Source organism: Mixophyes fleayi, chromosome 7 (assembly GCF_038048845.1).
Source record: "Mixophyes fleayi isolate aMixFle1 chromosome 7, aMixFle1.hap1, whole genome shotgun sequence".
Taxonomy (NCBI): domain Eukaryota; kingdom Metazoa; phylum Chordata; class Amphibia; order Anura; family Limnodynastidae; genus Mixophyes; species Mixophyes fleayi.
The window spans coordinates 129,539,776-129,559,157 of record NC_134408.1 but is presented as its reverse complement, the minus strand read 5'-3'; the positions used below and the strand labels follow the sequence as shown (position 1 = coordinate 129,559,157).

General features: G+C 39.2%; 1 protein-coding gene across 2 annotated transcripts in view; it reads right to left on the bottom strand.

Moving 5' to 3' along the window:
- LOC142098170 (sodium channel protein type 2 subunit alpha-like) overlaps positions 1–19,382 on the bottom strand; it is a 134,925-nt gene that overhangs the window by 38,855 nt on the left and 76,688 nt on the right. For both annotated transcript variants that reach the window (XM_075180735.1, XM_075180734.1), the window contains 3 exons: positions 16,635–16,808; positions 12,645–13,004; positions 11,480–11,965 (listed from right to left, as the gene is read on the bottom strand). In XM_075180735.1, coding sequence (XP_075036836.1) covers positions 11,480–11,965; positions 12,645–13,004; positions 16,635–16,808 — 1,020 coding nt within the window. The remainder of the gene's footprint in view (positions 1–11,479; positions 11,966–12,644; positions 13,005–16,634; positions 16,809–19,382) is intronic.

Sequence of the window (19,382 nt, the reverse complement as noted above, 5' to 3'; positions counted from 1 at the left end):
CGAGTCTCTGGCGGGTTTGAAAAGTGGAGATGTTGTCTATACCAACCAATCAATTTCTAGCTATCACTTTGCAGAATGCACTAAATAAATAACTAGAATCTGATTGGTTGCTATATATCACACCTACACTTTTTCAAACCAGCGCTTGATACATTTACCCCCTGGTCTGCAGCAGACATAAGGTGACTCTTCACTCCTGCCACCCTTTTCATACAGTGATGGACAGCATGCTACTGGGCAGGGGATCGGATGGATTACCGGACACAGGTAAGTAATATTTTGTATTTATGTTTAATATACGGAACTTAATTCAAAACTGTATTTTCTGAAAATGCAACGGATTAACCTCCATCACAAACAGTGAAAGTCACACCCACGGTTTTAAGTTTGTTAATGATTTACCTACTGTGAAACAATTTTACATGATTGGTCCCTCTTAAGCATTATTGGTGTTTATGAGGCATTTTTAAAATGTTTTCACTCAGGGATTCTACAGTGTCAGGTCATTGGTTAGGCTAACATACATTTTGTAAATATGCCAAGTTAGCATCAGAATTTTTATTTGAAAAGAAGTTTATTGTTTAGGTATTAAAAATATTATACTAAAAATACTAATACACAGAGGACAACCACTCGTTCACACATTTACACCTCATTACACCCTATAAAAATTTAATTCTTATTACTGAAGTCAGAAGCATTAAAGAGTAATTTCATCTATATTTATTATAGGTAATATAGGTTATATTTTCTGACGTTTTCTGACTTTGAATCTGTTTGCAATACAATGTTGGTGGGAGGAGGAGCATCACAGCACTGTATGCAATCATCATCATCATCAGCAGCTATTTATATAGCGCCACTAATTCCGCAGCGCTGTACAGAGAGCTCACTCACATCAGTCCCTGTCCCATTTGGGGCTTACAGTCTAAATTCCCTAACATACACAGAGACTAGGGTCAATTTGTTAGCAGCCAATTAACCTACTAGTATGTTTTTGGAGTGTGGGAAGAAACCGGAGCACCCGGAGGAAACCCACGCAAACACTGGGAGAACATACAAACTCCTCACAGACAAGGCCATGGTCGGGAATTGAACTCATGATCCCAGTGCTGTAAGGCAAAAGTGCTAACCACTAAGCCACCGTGCTTCCCCATGCGTATCTGTGGATGCATCCACTTCTAATTGTGTCACAATTACGTTAGCACATCTTTACTGTATTCAGCCTGCCCCTTCCCACCCCTGCTCCCCCTCTCCAGCGCTGCCAGGTCCCCGTCATCTCCAGGCCCTGTAGCTGCCTCACCCCCATGTGAGCGGGGAGATATCTACCAACTCTGGACAAACATGCTGGCGGTAAGATGGCTGGACAGCCCCCACAAATCAGCACTGTGCCGTCAAAATTGGGACAGTTGAGACATATGCGCTATTTGTCTTTGACATCATCACCAAGCTGTAGCCTGATTGGAGCTGCTAGTGTTGGAATGTTGATTGCAAAGACCTGCAGAGAAAGTAAAGCTGAATAAAGTTCAAGGTGTTCCTAAGTCTGCACAATAGTATCTGTTACCCAGAGCAACCAAAGTAAACAATATTACTTTACTGGAGACCAGGCTTTGCTGTAACTTGTAAACTACAGCCCTGAGGTACTATGTGTATAAGCAAATATTTATATTCGGACCTAATATATTTAATGGAAGCCACTTGTTTAAAAGTGGACAGGTCCTTTAAAACAGATTTAAAAAATACTACTAGGATATGTTAGTTTATATGATTAGAACATAAAGAATGCTATTAATAATTATTATCCAATATAATTAAATACAGTAACATTTGGTGGACTGGAATCTTAACAACAAAGGAAAAAAGTGGTGAAGCAGATTCTCACTATTAGTAAGGACTATTTTATCTACTAGACTGAATATTATTACAAGAAGATCTAAAACTGTTCACATCTCTAGCCTTTAGTAATCAAATTAGCAATAATAGTAGGACAATCCAGGGCTGTTTAGTAACTCTGCTATTTGTCTACTGGAATAAGGCTTCCATCAATCGACAACTCTGGAAGAAAACCTTAATAGAAAACGATGTCCTTGGAAGAGAATGAACCATTTATTTCAAAAAGGGCACTCTTCTCCTTATTGTGAGTGGTTTGCAAAATGCAATCCTAAAATATGTCAAATCCCATGCTTTGATCATGTTACTGTAAATTTCAAATACTGAAGACACCTTCACAAAGCATTATTTGCACGAAGGAAGGGAAAAGGAAATGGCCTTTATATTTTTTACAGTGCTCATTTGAGAAAAATTGGTAAATTCTATTTTTGGTGAACAGATTAAACATATTTGCAACATTCGCCCTTGGCTTACTCACTCCTGTGACAATACCATATCAGCGATCTATAGTCTAAGGCAGTGAATTCCCAGATTTTCGCAGTTCGGGCACCCTTAGGGTCTCCATAATTTTTTCAAGGCACCTCCTAAGCCAAAATAACCACCTTGCTTACCACTGGCCCTGGCCGAGTCACCCCTGTGAGGTCGCCGTGGCACCCCAGGGAGGCGCAGCGCACAGTTTGGGATCCACTGGTCTAAAGTATCCATAAAAATCCAGTTGGTCCAAGTAGCCCAAAATACCTCTAACCTTTCAATTCCTCCATTCTCATGATGATTTTGACTTCCCATACCGCAGAAAAGGAGGACGTTCATTTTAATAATTAATTTTGATTCATCCAAGGAGGAATGTGCATACACCAATGTAAACTCATTAATAAAATAAGGTAAAAATAAGTAATGGTATGAACTTTGCCTTACGTTAAGTTGTCTGCAGTAGTATTGCAGACATAGTTTCTGCCTAAAAACATGATAGCAAAATGACTACAGGAAACTGCTGACTGTTCACTTTCTATTTCTCTTCTACCCTTCAACAATTTTCTTATCAGGTTGCAAAACAGAATGCACAACTTTATGTAGGACAGTCACATTCTTGTTTGCTTGGTCAAAAGTCCCAGCTGTAAAAGCTATAATTAGAATATATTTGGATAAGCACAGATCTATTTTAAAACCAACAAATATAACTTGTAATCATGTGAAACTTTGCATTGATCACCAAATCTATATAAACGAGGCATCCATCAGACCAAAACTATAATATCAATTTCATCTAGCAATTGAAGCAGAGGGTACAGTTCCAATGTATGGCTACACAATGCAGGATCACCAGGGAAGCTGACGTGGCGTAGCCAGCAGGACCACTGATGTACACATGAGTGAGCAGGACAATTTGTTATAAGCATTTAGAATTATTCATAATTGAAAAAGAAAGTCACTCCTAATACTGTTTCTAATTTGCCAACAATAAAGATGTACGTTTTATTCAATATCCTAACACCAGTGTCCATGTGTTTTAGTGATCTGGTGAATTGGCTGGACACTTAACAATAGCATAAATTTAAACCTAAAGAAAACTTTAGGTTAAATATGTTGTGGACATTGATGCATTAATTATTTTTTTATTATTCTCAGTTTTCTTTATTAAAACCATGTCTAGAACTTAAATATACAGCCTTTTTTTATACCAGACTCCTCAGCTCTATGAATTCCTTGTACTTGAAGTTTAAGCCAGTTGTCCCGGCATTTAAGTGCTTATTATTATTAATTATTTTATTGGCATTCTATTTATTTTTTGCATTTTATTTAAAAAAAACAAACTGCTTCTTTTGACAGCTTTTCATTTGTAAAGGGACACTCAACTTAAAGTACAAGGTGGCTTATATAAAGAGAAAAAAAATATTTTTTTAATTTTCATGTGCTGTGCAACTTTTGTTCTTTAGCCAACATAGCTGACAATAAAGGTGTCTTGAAGTTGCAGTGTGCTTCTATAGTATTGCTGATATAAAGCACGCTGTGAGTAGGGAATTATCTTCCCCCACAATCAGAACCTTATCTCAAATATATTCAGTTTTGATTCTGATACAAGTACATATATATCATACTTCCTACCTTTGGCAAGTTGTATCCGGGAGAGGGGCGTGTCTAGACGGCGGGAGGGGCGGGGCACCGTGAATCGCACCATTTTAGCCCTGCAATAGGGGGATGCGGGAGGTTTGCCAGCTCTCTCGGAAGTCCGTGAGACCAACCCGAATTTCGGCAGTCTCCCGGTCATTCCGGGAGAGTTGGCAAGTATGATATATATTTGTTAATGTCTTTAGACGCTCCCTTAAACAATACAATGTGTACATTAGCTTTCCTTGCCATTTAATAAAGACTTGTAAGAAAAACCATTGATCTAACAGTACACGTAGCATATTTAAATGGTGCCCTTTAAGAGATGGCCACCATGCAGGGCAACAACATAAAATTATAAAAAGCAAACTTTATTTTGCAGCCAGGAATATAAAAACAAAATTGGATTATGACTAAGGCTGTGTTTGCTATCCCCCGCTCCGCGATACAAGGGAGAGACAGTAATTAGCTTATAATAGAGCAGCATTAAAACTGTTCGGAAAATGTGCTAATGAAGCTTAGGGGATTTTCTTTTCACTTGGCAGAGAGGATAGAGTAGTAATCCACTTAGATCTCACAGAAGTTTCCAACATTTCACATGGTCTAAAAGGCGCAATCAAGATTTGCTTTAAAAAAAAAAAAATGAGAGAGAGAGAGAGATAAAAAGCATCCATAGACACTCTCATTTAACTGGGAAAGTTTCAGATACAAATTGAAAAGGGGGGAGGATCTGCTGTCCAATAAGATTATCTCTAAATAAGAGGAACAGTCAGTAGATATATCTTAGAGTTAGAGATGTTCACTCACCCCCGTGTTTTGGTTTTGGATCTGGATTAACTATGTGTTTTGGTTTTGGCAAAACCGCCGTCGCGTGTTTGGTTTTGGTTCAAGATCCAATTTTTTTCTAAAATCCCTATAATTTGGCTCTTTTTTATCCCTACATTATTATTAACCTCAATAACATTAATTTCCAATCATTTCCAGTCAATTTTTTACAAGTCACAAGAACACTGCTACCCCTCCTGTTTCTGTATGAGTAATGGCACTAAGCAATGTCACTGGAGAATGGAAAGTGACAAGAACATTGCTACTTCTGGTCCTGTATGAGCAATGGCACTGAGCAATGTCACTGGAGAATGGAGAGTGACAAGAACACTGCTACCCATGTTTCTGTGTGAGCAATGGCACTGAGCAATGTCACTGGAGACTGGAGAGTGGCAAGAACACTGCTACCCCTGTTTCTGTGTGAGCAATGCCGTTGGATCTGCTGGGGAGAGAGGTACTTATGGAATCCAAAACCCACGAGATCCGACAACGCAACAATGACGTTTTGCCTCGATTCAGATCGGAGGATGTGCGAAAGTAACGATCCGGCTCGCAAGCCTAGTCGGATCCCCTAAGTTCGGGTGGGCTCAGTTTTCAGAAAACTGAGCCTGAGCATCTCTACTTAGAGTATGCTTACAGTGAAACATTCTGCACTACCATGGACAGCATTTAATTTTGATGGCATAAAGTAAATCTGACAAAGTCATTTCATAATTTCCTTTTGGGATAACACTGGCTCCATATCGAACACCAATGTTTTTACTTTTAGCAGCCCTTGATAAATGGGACAGATGGTCACTAAAAATGAATTGTGCCCTTTATCTTTGATTATGTAGTAAAGGTTCAGACTTTATCTTTAAGTGCTGATTTCCTGACCTTTGGGATCGTTTTTTTTCTATTACACCAGTGAAACATGTAAGTGCGTTGATGTTCTTTTTCACTTTCTATTTATATAATTGCATATGCTGCAATTTTGTTGTGCATGAGGATGTCTAAATCAGGTAGAAGCATTTTCTACTTCTATATTTTGACTCCCCTCTCCTGATTTCTTCCAAATAAACCCCACTGATCTGTAAGGGGGCAATGGGGTATCCATAGACAATGCCATGTTGACTTGTAAAGTCTGGCACAAAAGCCAAAAGAGAATCACTTTCAGTGTAATTAAAACATACAATAAAGCAGCCTGTCATCACTTGGAATTGATAATAATATGCACAAATGTACAAACAAATTATTACATAAATTCAATAACCAAATTGAAAAATAAAATAAAAAAAGATGATGTCATTTGGAAACCAACGACCTGCAAAATATATTGTTCTCTTTGATAATCATGTAATAGCTTTGCACTGTTGATAATAAGGGTCAATTTAATAACCATAAAATATGCAAATGTGCAGCCCATAATTATAAGAATGCACCTATTCAACCTATGGGTGCGTACAGAGGTGAGCTTCCACTATCTCTTTATGGGAAGTGACTCTCTACAAACACTTGGGGCTAGATTTACTAAGCTGCGGGTTTGCAAAAGTGGGGATGTTGCCAATAGCAACCAATCAGATTCTAGGTATCATTTTGTAGAAGGTACTTAATAAATGAAAGCTAGAATCTGATTGGTTACTATAGGCAACATCCCCACTTTTTCAAACCTGCAGCTTAGTAAATCTGGCCCTTAGAGTGGGCATTTGCAGGATTGTAGTCCTAGATGAGAATGTGCATGCCGTCAAAAGTAACAACATAATTTCAAGGTCTTGCCTACTATCACCTTTCGTGTGTCCCATTATTTTTTAATAGTTATTTTTTTAATTTAATAGAATTGTGCCTGTAAATGTCCTTATCCATGTTAATTGTGCTTGGTTTGTGAAAAAGTACAGGCTCAGGGGCAAACACAGGATTTGTAGAGGGGGGTTTCCACACCACACCACCCACCAGTGGGCGTGACCAAGATGCATGGGGGCGTAGCTATAATTTTAGACAGTGCTTGGCTGCTCTCCAACTCTTCCTATCCCCATAATATACATGGGCAACGCTGCGTGGACTACTGTTAGGTGCACGCAGCTCTTCCTTTTCAAGCAGAGCCGTGTGAAGCGGGGTCAGAATCCAGCCACCTCAATTATACAGTGCCCCAGGCTTGGAGGGGATTTCCAGGCACTATAAACCCCCCCTCGGTTTGTCTATGAGGCTGTCCTTGTGACATCTTCAAAGAAGGGTAAAACCAAGTGTTTTTTTGGGGGGGGATAGGCTTCATGAACACCGGCTAAACAGGCGATACATCCCTAAATGTGCAATCTCCACCCCTTGATGCTCAAGTGCTACAAGGGGACATATCATTTTTACAAGTAGGCGCAATATGAGGTGCATGACTGCAGATAGCCTTATCTAGCTCTGCCCTCTAGAAGCAATTTTCCACCCCTGCAGTCAGCTCCTTGACACACTAACCCATTTGCATAGAAAGAATGCATGAGGTTACAACAGAGGGAGATACCACATTTGTGCTGTTTTTGTTGGGAGTGACAAAGAAATGCTGTTTCTACAATATATCAGGATGGGCTGCTGAGTGAGAAGTGAAACATTACAAATAATTTGCACTGTAGTAATCCTACACTTAGCATTTTGTTGGAGTAATTCCTGTGTATGAGCCTGGGCACTAAAATGTATATGGCACAGTTCCAGGAAGAGGATTAATGGGCTCAGACAACACCCTAGAGAGAAAATGTACAGCTGTATTTTCCAGCAATCTTTCCGGGAGACAATTCAATGTCTGAAAACAGCATTGTGGACCAAAGAGGGTGATGACTGAGTACATGTGGGTCAGGCAATGTGTCCAATCATTTTTCAAGCTCTAGGGCCCAGGTCAGGTCATCCTGCTGGATGCTCATATGTGGTTGCAAAGATTCGAAGGACATCACATTCTAGCAGCCAGGGGCAGGGGGCATATACCCCCCAGGCTGGTCCCATAGTGGGGTATCTTGGGCTGGGTCACTGGGCCTCTTGCATTTTTTCCCCTTTAACATAGGTTGCTGAGTCGAGTCATGCCCCTGGGCTAAAATTTGCCAGCCTGCCCCTGGCAGCAGCTCCCATCCGTATGTCAAATTTTATTATGATGAGTAGAGATACTCTAAATTTTTTAAACGTGCTTCTCGAACCAGGTTGTTGAATCGAATCTAAACTTTTAAAATTCGTATGACATTCTCAAACTTTAAATTAACTAAAAAAATGGAACTAAATTACAGCAAAGCGAATGGATTCGACCTTGATTAAGCCGGTTCACACATGATTAAGCCGGTTCACACATGATGGAGCCAGTTCACACATGGTTGAACTGGCTAAACGTGTTTGAGCTGAAATGGTTACATTTGAACATTTTTCTAATGCAAATGCGGAACCTTGAATATGAACGGCCAAACCTCAAACTCAAACACAGCGATGTCCACTGTTCAAATTTAAACATTATAAAATGCAGCCATTTAAGCTTGAATAGGCAACATTTTCTAGTGCATTTTAGGCATTTTAACATTAACTGCATACCACAAACATGAGCAGAGAATCTCAAACTTCAAAAATCCAATGGAGAATCTCAAACTATGAACACAAGCCACGAACTTCGAACTGTAAAATCTAATCATTATAATTCGGTATAAATTTAAGCCACACACATGTTCAAGATCCTTGAATTAGTGAAATACAATTGAATTTCGAAATGGTTAAAATTTTTCAAGCATCCTTAGTGATGAGCATAGTGATTATGAGCATAGTGATGATGAGCATAGATAATTGTGCCATTAGACCTAGGGGCAGATGCAATTGGCCATGAGGTACTGCCGGACATCGCCTCAATGTCCAGCTGGAGACATTGCCCACCAATACGGAAAACAATATCTGCTCACTTGTTCCTCGTATCTGGGATGCAAGGTTGAATGAGTCTAGATTTGAGTAAAAAGATTGCAGTGATGTATCTCCACAGGTTGTTCTGGCGCCGTGCAACTAATTGAATTCAAAGCCTACCAATCATCCACTTAACCCCTAACCTTCTTGCTCCTTCGATAACCTCCTTCTCTCGTTCTCCCCTCTCTCCCCTAGCCCCGCCTTTCTCTCCCTTAGTTTATGGCTCCCTCTTGTGCCTGTTTGTTCACCCTCCCTTAGGATGTGAGCTCGTATGAGCAGGGCCCCTCTCCCCTCCTGTCTCCATATCTGTTGTTCTGCTCCGTCTTTACCCATATATCTGCCTGTAGTTTCTGAAGTACTGGTACTTTGTGTTTATTGTTCTGTACTATGTCACCCCGTATGGTCTACTGTTTGTACTGTGTACGGCGCTGCGGAAACCTTGTGGCGCCTAACAAATAAATAATAATAATAATAATAATAATAATTCCCGCCCTAGACAAAGAAGTTGTATCGCCAGACCCAGGCAAGGTTGGCGTGTCATTAGACCTAGACAAACATGATGTATCACCAGAGCCAGGCCAGATACATGAATACAGACAAGGAAGGTGTATCACTAGAGCCAGGCAAAATAACTATCTCCTGAGCCAGGCAAGTTAGGTACAGTATATAACCAGACCCAGGCAAGGATGGATTATCACTAGACCCAGTCAAGATATGTGTATTGGCAGACCCAGGCCAGCTAGGTCTATGACCAGACACACAGCCCAGTCAAGGTTTGGGTACTGATAGATCTAAACAAGGTAGATGTGCCACAAAGCGGGGGAGCTGCAGGAGGAGGCCACCCTGAATTGAGTTGGTCTTCACAATTGACATTTGGAATTTACATATAGTGTGGGATAACATTTCATGCTCTGTCCTGGGAAGATTGAGCAGTGCGGGACTTAGCTCCTTGTAGGTCACACATACTGCTCAATATACTATATAAAAATAACTTAATTTCAGAACAAACAGGACATCTTTTTAGAGATCGGAATATTGTACACATGCTTAAGAACATTATATTTCTGGTGAAACAAAATAATGTAAGGTAAAGTGGAGTAAATCACAAAGAGGTAGTAATATGGGTAGGCAGAGATGTTAGCTTCAGATACAGATATACTCCGTCATGCTGCTTTTCCATGACCTCGCAGGTTTTGAACATACAATGTGATAAGATGGTGGAAACACATTATTTGTACACATCCTCATCATTTAAGCACCTGAAGCAGTTTGACATCTTTGGAATGGGTGCCAAACAGATTGCCCACCATAGCATAAGATGTCATGTGGCAAACAATTCAATGGCCATTATTACAAACAACAGACTGGCCTTAAGACATGAAATATTCTGTATGTACCTCAGAAACATACTTCTCTAACAAAGACTAGCCACTTTTTTTCCCAGTCCACGTGGTAACTATATGGTAGTATAATTTTCAAACAATTTTTGAAATAAGAAGCTGGAGTAAAAAGCTAATTTAAGTAGGCATTTCTTATACAGTCGACATACATTTCTTAAGGTAGATTTACTAGTTGGTGTTTTTTTTGGTGCAGTTTGCAAACTGCCGATGCAGTCTTCAATCTCAAACTGCAGCCTGGAGGCTAAAAACTCTAAACGCATTCCAATGTGTGGTGGTTTGCAAACCCCTAAACCGCATGCAGTTCAGGGCAAACCGCATTGTAGGACTGGATGTAAATCATCCGGTTTTACCCCTTCCATTAAATTCTGTAAGTGCCCAGTGCTTCTCAGTATCGGACAAAGTCCTCTAGGGAGTGGAGTCAAAAACTTATCAGGTCCCTAGAGATGATCAGTGATGAGTAGCAATGGGCCCCTCCTAATACCCATGACCGGTGGATACCAGGGTAATTAACTGCTCGTGCCCTTATTAGTAATAAAATAAATATTAGTATGCCCATTATTATTATAATTATCCCATAGATTGTAAGCTTGCAAGCTGGGCCTTCTCACCTCTTTGTCCGTTTTACCCAGTTTGTTTATTAGTTTACTATGTTTGTCTCCATTTGTAAAGTGCTACGGAATATGTTGGCGCTATATAAATAAATGATGATGATGAAGATGATGAATTATAAGCTGTGCCTCATCTCAAACAAATAGGTAATAGTAGTAGTGCTACACCATTCACTGGGCCTCTCTAAGTGCAGAGGCCCGAACATTTTTTCGGGCACCTACCTAGAAGTCTGGGCCTGATGTTGAGTATCACTGGGCTTGTAGTAAATGGAAGGTTCTTTTTTCTTTAATTTATTTACTTTTACTAGTTCTGACAGGCCAGGTAGTTCAAACTGCTTGAGGTTTGAGCTCTCTTGCCTATCTGAACCACATCTGTGTTTTGTTTATTAAAAAGAGGCGGTTTGGCTATATATATATATATATATATATATATATATATATATATATATATATATATAAATCAGGATGGCGGTTCTTCGATGTGTTGATTGCCATTTATATCTGTCTTACAAACCTCCCATCAAACACAGGTTAGTACATCTACCCACTAGTCTTCTTTTATTACAGAGTTTGTTCCCAAATCACTGAGGAGTATGGTAGCGCTATATAAATAAATGTTAATGAACAAATATATAACCCACAGGGCAAACAACTACATCTGCTGAAAACTGTGACTCAGAACAACCAAAGAACTTTAAATTAGTTTCCAGAAGATACAAATCTGGGAAAATAACACTGATAAGAAATTAAATAAGCAATTTTTACCTCTTTGCTTTCTTCAAGATCTGACTCGCTGCTAAATTCTTCTGTGTTCAAGTTCTCAAAATCGGATTCCCCAACAGCTATAGGCACAGTCACAGTGAGACTTGGATTGTGTATAAATGACATGTAATCACTCTCATCAATAATGTATTTCTCAACACTGCTACCAATTCCACTCGTTGCAGTTGTCCCATTTCCGTCTTTCAGGTACTCAAAATCTTTGCTTATTTCCACAGTGGTGTGATTGGATATACAGCTGTCTTTTTGGTTCTGCATTTCTTCTAGAGGTTTATTTTCCTCCGATTCTTTTTTCTTTTTGACAAAGGCATTCTGGATAAACTGCCGTACGCTGATCTTCATATAGGCTATCCCTTTGTGCACCCTGGCCACGGCAATTTGCAGATTGTTCATTTCATTATCATCGTCCGTAGCGGCAAGATTGTCTGAGCTAAATGAACTCAACAGCAAAGCTAAGAACAGATTTAACACCTAAAAGCAATTAAAAGACAAAACATAATATCAGGCTTTTGGAATATCATCATGAATATAAATTAAAGCTGTTCGTGCTCTCAGTGATTTGGATTAGTAATTTGTTTTTATTTCGTTTTTTTAAATCAACCTGACCAAAAATCGTTACATTTGTGGGCCCAGGTCAATATTTGATTGGAGGAACAATCTACCACAGTGTTTAGTTGTTAACCAACTGCAGTATATGAGCCTCATATGATTTGGTTTCACTGTCTGAACAACAAGGGACCAAATCTGTCCTTTTATGAGCAGATTAAGAGGCGGAAGGAAGAGCGGTCCTACGGAACGCAACAGACTATGCTTTTTTTCAGTGAAGATCTTGCAAGAAATTCTGATTTCACAACTAGGGATTAGCCTATAGGCACTAGGTATAAAGAGTTCCTTGCCAACTTATATTAAATCCATTAATTTGCATACCACATGACCTATATTATTTGCAATTCCATTTGTTTTTAATGATAATTTTACCTACTAAGTAATGGAATGGCCTGTAGTGTAGAAATATGCACAAAATGAGTAATGTTGCACTGTGTATGGTCATGATGCATTGCATAAGACCCCACCTACATTGTGTTTCTAAACATTACTAAGAAAGAATGTGAATGCAGCCTTCTATTTTAAACAAATCGCTGACACTTACCACTAAATTTCCAATGACCATCACCATCATAAACACTGTCAAACACATAGATTGTCCGGCCACCTCCATACAGTCCCACATGGTCTCGATCCATTCTCCACACAGTACTCGGAACACGATCAGGAAGGAATGGAAGAAGTCATTCATGTGCCAGCGGGGGAGCTTACAATCATCTGGTGCAATTTTACAGACACATTCCTTGTAGCTTTTACCAAATAGCTGCATGCCGACCACAGCGAAGATGAACACGATGATGGCCAACACCAAGGTCAAGTTTCCCAAAGCTCCCACGGAGTTACCAATGATCTTGATCAACATGTTGAGGGTAGGCCACGATTTTGCCAACTTGAAGACACGAAGCTGGAAAAAGAAACATTAACTATCAATTAATAGTCATTTCTATTAGTGCATCACTTATGATAAATGTCAGATGTTTGGAAATTACAATGTGGTTTGGTGTTAGATAATCAGATAAAAGGATAAAACATTAAAGCCTATACAAACCATGTCACTATGCTGCAACGGTATTTTCCAACTATCAGTCCTCCTCCTAACTTACTTGTCCTGGTTCTCTCCCCCAGTTAGTACCAACCTATTTGTGTCTACCCCTTTCCTTTAGGATGTAAGCTCTCATGAGCAGGGCCCTCTTTCCTTGTGTGCTCCTTCTACTGTTCCTTCTCCCTCTGTACCTCTTGGCCTGCTTCGTTAGCCCTGTTTCCTTAAGCTTCGGCCTTCTTCTCACCGATTTCTACCATCCCTTTCACTATCTGTCCCAGATTTAATCTGATTTGCATTACCCTGTCACCTGTGTTTGTATATATTTTTGTATCATGTTGTGTCTTGGTTCTGTTTTCTGTATATGTAATGTACGGCGCTGCGGACCCTTTGTGGCGCCTTATAAGTCAAAGATAATAATAATAATAATAATAATAAAATAACATCTGAAACATTTTATTAGAAAGTTCTATCAAGAATACATATACCAGGTATATTTGTTAAGAATTCAGATGTTCAGAGATAGGGGTATATAGAGAATGGAAGGAGACAAATTTAGTGGCTAATGCTGACTGGAGAATTTTGAGTCAACCTTCTTTCTGTGCCTTTTTATAAATACCACTCATAAAGCTTGTGTGTATGTCATACAAAATATGCGTATACATGAGATAAATTACAAAGAGTAAAAAATGCAATGGAACAGTTTTTTTTTATTGAGAAAATGCACTTAGGGCTAGATTTACTAAGCTGCAGCTTTGAAAAAGTGGGGATGTTGCCTATAGAAACCAATCAGATTCTAGCTGTCATTTTGTAGAATGTACTAAATAAATGAAATCTAGAATCTGATTGGTTGCTATAGACAACATCCCCACTTTTTCAAACCCACAGCATAGTAAATCTAGCCCTTGGAGTCTGCTACGATCTTCATGGTTAAAGTATGGTGTTGGTAAATAATATGAGTGATTCAGTTTTATTCTAATTAAATCCTATTTATTTTATATAGTGCAAACCTCCAAGATCTTAAACAGCCCTGCAATAAATGAGTTTCATAGATTAGGTATGTCATCAATATATCTAGTTTGTTTTTTTGAACTTCTCTATACAGAACCTAATTGCCACTAATAGTCCTGTGTGTATCAGTGTTTTACACTATACAAGGATTTTTTTTAATAAAGTGTAGACCAAACTGGACAGTTATCCAGAGTGACACAATGAGTGTCCAATTAGGTCACATGTGGGTGCTAAGCTGGAGAGAATCCAGTCCATCGGTGCTCAGGCTGGTGGCCAGATGGCTTTCAGCTTACACAGTGGCCTAATAATGCAGTGGGAAGATGATCAAACATAGGGACTACATTTACCAACATGATGAATAATGATCCCCTCGATTTCAAAAGGATTATTATTATTAGACATTGCGGCCCTATTTGGGACTGATTACAATTGGTGAAATCAGGCCAGTTGTCCAATATAGCCTGTGATATCACAGTGTGTGTAACCAGCATTAGGTAGAACCTTTAAAAACAGTGTAGTAAACTATTGATGGAGATATAAAAACATAATTCCAGAGAACGTTTTAAATGTCAATGTTAACATCACTCTATTATGTGCATGGACTTTCAAAATGTTGACTATACAGTATCTAGTAGAACTACTATTCAACTGAATGTGATCTTTGTATCTTTCTCTCTAGTAGTTCCCCGTTGACTTGTAAAGTTATATTACACAGTTTGAAAGAGATGTAAACTCTCCTCTTGCTATCTTCTTACAATCAAGGGAAGGGTGCATTTACACAGGCATTGCGATTTGATTTTCCAGTACCAATTAGGTCTCTTTTACTTTCAATACAACACATTCTGAACCCTCTGCAGTAAAGTGTATTTCTAGGTGGTCTTTGACCAATATATTAAAGTTCTTCAAACATTCAATAGATCCAAAAAGTTGTCGTCTGTGATTGTCCTTAACACGGCATATGTGTGTGCATCTAGCCAGATACACACAATATGCAGTGTTTTGTATACATACAGGGCATTTATATTTCCAAGCAGCTGGTACTAACTATTATATGGCATTAAGAGAGCACAGTCTTATTTCTTCTCTGATTTTGTTTAAAAATATTGCCTTGTGTTGTCTTAGCAGCTGTCTATCAGGCCTATATTAGGCCTTTTTGGGTGTGTCTCACAAGCCAGTCCTTGATAGACGTAAGCCCCTATATCTGGCATGTTAGAGCATCTGTTTTTAACTACATTTTAATGATGTTTGAAGAATATAGGTTAGTGTAGGAACTGCATAGAATGAAGTCCCCTTGATGCTGGGATACAGGCTTAAATGTTTTGATCACAATATGAACCAATACTTCCTGTTTTCATTGTGCTAGATACACATATATATGCTGTTTTAAGCACTGACAGCAATTGTCTTTTTGTTTTGTATACATATAGGCATTTTTATTGCCATGCAGTTGGTACCATGTATAATATGGGGTATACTGAGCGCTGGCTTATTTCTTCTCTGATTTTGACACATCCACATGTAATAAACATAGTCCTGATATCCCCCTACACTCATGATTAATTTAAGATGAGGCTAAACTGAGCCATATTTTAAGATAAAAAAACATAAAAGTTTCAATCAATGAGTAGGGTCGTCTTACTTTGAACTCGGTTGGACGTTTTTATGGTGTTAATTAATTCCACCATGCACATTTTCAAGTTTATTCCCAAACCCACAAAACTAGGTACAGTTTGAGTTCCATGTGGTGTTTCTAAATACAGATCTATAAATCTGTCGATAAAAAATACTGATTTCCTGCAGTTTTTCAAGAGACAGTCACAGGTTACCATGACAAAAGGAAATTTGCCTAGTACTTAAAAGGAATTTAAGGGCATAGCTGGAAGAATAAGGGGAACGAGGGACATATTGGGGGCTTGATCTAAACAAGTATCCAGATTGAAAGGTTGGGAGGTATGGAAAAACAGGTATTCATTGGAACATTTTAAATGACATTACATTGGCCATTTAGTTATAAAGGGACCTTGAGCTCCACATTTTTGTTCTTTAGTTGTACCTAGCAGACAGGAATGTATATGATAGACATAGCTTTATGTAATCCCACTGTGCAGGCTATGAGCAAACATCATATTATATTTCCTGGACCTGAACATGTCTGTAATTACATCCCAGCCTATCGCTCCAATGACAATATAACAAGAATATTTTACAGATTCAATCCTCAATATATACATTACAAAAATGCACAACGAAAAAAAAATATAGGGTTAGCAAACGTCTAAAAAAAACACTTGAGAACCGCATATAAAATTGTGTTGGTGTCTATTTAACATTACATAGATATTTTTTTTATTGTAAGTTTTGATTGTGTCCTCTAAAATAACAGTGGTAGGGACTATATTTCTATCTTAACTACTAGAATGCCTTTTGATCCTGTCTACAAACAACGTCACAGGCCATAGCAATATTGTATATTTGTGCACTTACCAATCTAAAGGATCGAAGAACTGATAATCCTTCCACGTCTGAAAGGCCAAGTTCCATCAGACTGAGACTGACAATGATACCATCAAATATGTTCCAACCCACTTGGAAATAGTAATACGGGTCAAGGGCAATCAGCTTGAACACCATTTCTGCAGTAAAAATACCTGTAAACACCTAAGAAGAAAGCAATATATTTAATTACATATGTTATCAAATTCAGTAAAAGGCGTTACTACCATAGAAGCATGGTTGACAGCTGCTTTGGTGCCCGCGGCTGAGTGCGGCCCACCTTCCCTGACAAAACCACATGTGTACATATGTGAGTGTGATTATGGAGGCCCTTGAAAAATTTTTCTAGGGGACCCACAAATGTCTGATTACGGCCCATAATTTAATGTATTGGCAATTAATATGGATGCCCCAAACTCTTCATATGTTAGAAATGTATCCACAATAGTTTGTAATGTAGCACTTGCAAAAGATCACATTTCCGCATGTTTTGTGTAGAAATAAATGAGAGAATATTCTGAGTTTGGAGCTGTCAAATGACAACTTTACTGCATAAAAACTATGCTTGTGGCCTGGAGTCTACTGAACAAATCAGGTTTGCACAACCTACATCTCTCCAGCTTTGGTGGGAATACAGATACAGTTTGCAGAGTATTCTGGGTCAGCGGGAGATCTACAGGTTTCCTCTCTCTGATACAGAGCCCACAGATATTTTTTGTGAAGCTGAATTACATGTAAAGCATTGTAGGTGTACCCCACCCTGGAATGCCCCAAACTGAAACCGAGAGCAGGATCATGAGATGATCTCACGGCGCTGGAGGTCTCAATCCATCCAGTCTCTTTAGTAGAGCTCTATTGAAGAGGAATGGACGACTTGTAATTCTTAACATGAGCTTAAATGAAAATGAGTAGAACGCTGCCTGATCCGGCTCTGTCCTTTAGGGAGACCCTGTTACTAGACAGGAGGACAGGCTCCATCAACGGTTCATGCAAAGTCCTGTTCTGTTTTTACATATAATTTGTTTTATGTCCTTTTTGTTATACAGACTGGCCGGCGCTGCAGAGCTTTGTGGTGCCATATAAACTGCACCACTTGTTAGCACATGAAAAGGGCTTCCAATTTTTAAAGCAGAGAACTGGGTCAGCCATGTCTAAAAATACCACCTCATTTTTCTGTTTGAGAAATACAAATGCTTCCATAACTTGAATTCTAGACAAATAAGCATCCTAAATTAAAGATTGGTAAATGTAAAGTACAAGTTAAACCAATGTAAAAATCACATATTGTAACATTCACTAATGTATATTTAAAAATAGTGCAACAAGCAAAATAAGATGCTTTAACAATCTGGGAAGCAATGCAGAAGCGTGGGTCTTCTTTTCTGCTAGTGCACTTGCTTGTGAATATGTCTGGAACATGCTTAAAAAGCAGCATTTCAGTCTTCTGACTGTTCAGTCATTTATTTAGCCAAAAACTAGGGCCTAACATCTGAATCAATAGAAACAACTGGATGATATAATTCAGAAAAAAAAAACAGTCATTGCTCATTTGTGTTTTATGGATCTAAGTTGATGAATAGTAATTCCAGTGAGAGGAGCTGAGGTTTTATAATTTGGTAAATTGAGCTGTCTTAGACATATACAGTGTTAGGTGAGCTGACATCAGCAATTCTTGTTCCTATGTTTCTGCAGCATAATTACAGTAGACAATGCAGTGTTTACCAGATAGACCAACTAGGCTCGGTGCACTTCTGAAATGGATGCATGGTCATGTCATCAGGGGCGGGATGGGCCGGGGGGCAGGGGGGCATCGGTCTCCCGGGCCGCTCAGTCTGACCCCTCCCCCGTGGTTGCACGTTTTTCTTTAATATTACCTGCGGCCGCATCACAAAACACGCAATGCGGCCACGTCAGCGCACAGGCAGCCGCATCACATGGCAGGCGATGCGGCCGCGTCATCAATGAAGCGTGTCATGTGATGAGGCCGCCTGTGCGCCCCCCGGGCTGAGATTTGCCAGCCAGCGCCTGCATGTCATTCTAGGTATCTGGTTGCATCACATTGGGCTATGCCATGTCCTCTAGTGACATGCCTAGTACTTCTGAAGTGTTAGGACACCCTCAATCCTACTCCGATATTTTAAAGAAAAAATTGCATTGCCACGCACACCAGTTGTAGGTGACAGAATGGAAGGCAGCACAGAAATAGTTCAGGTGCGATTAGAAATGTTCTTCTGGAAGGTATAAAATGTGTTTTATTAAAAGTATAGGTTGATCTTTGCTAGTACAAAAATCACTTAATGTTGCTGAGTTAAAATGACTATGTATTCCTCTGGACATCAAGTAACACCCTTAAAATGCATCCTCTCAACCCCTCTATCTCATTTCATTACTAACGAAATCTACTCTGGCTCTGCAACATTAAATATAGTTTTTGCACTGATTCACAATATTATGTGCACTAGTGCACATACTCTATAATTAGCAAGGAATGATCTGACTCTTGATAGACAGCTCCAATTGGCCATTGAAAACCTCTGCTACTCCATGATGAAAACCTCTGCTAAACCGTGATGAAAACCTCTGCTAAACCGTGATGAAAACCTCTGCTAAACCGTGATGAAAACCTCTGCTAAACCGCGATGAAAACCAATGCTAATCCGTGATGAAAACCTCTACTAAACCATGATGAAAAGCTCTGCTAAACCATGATGAAAAGCTCTGCTACTCCATGATGAAAAG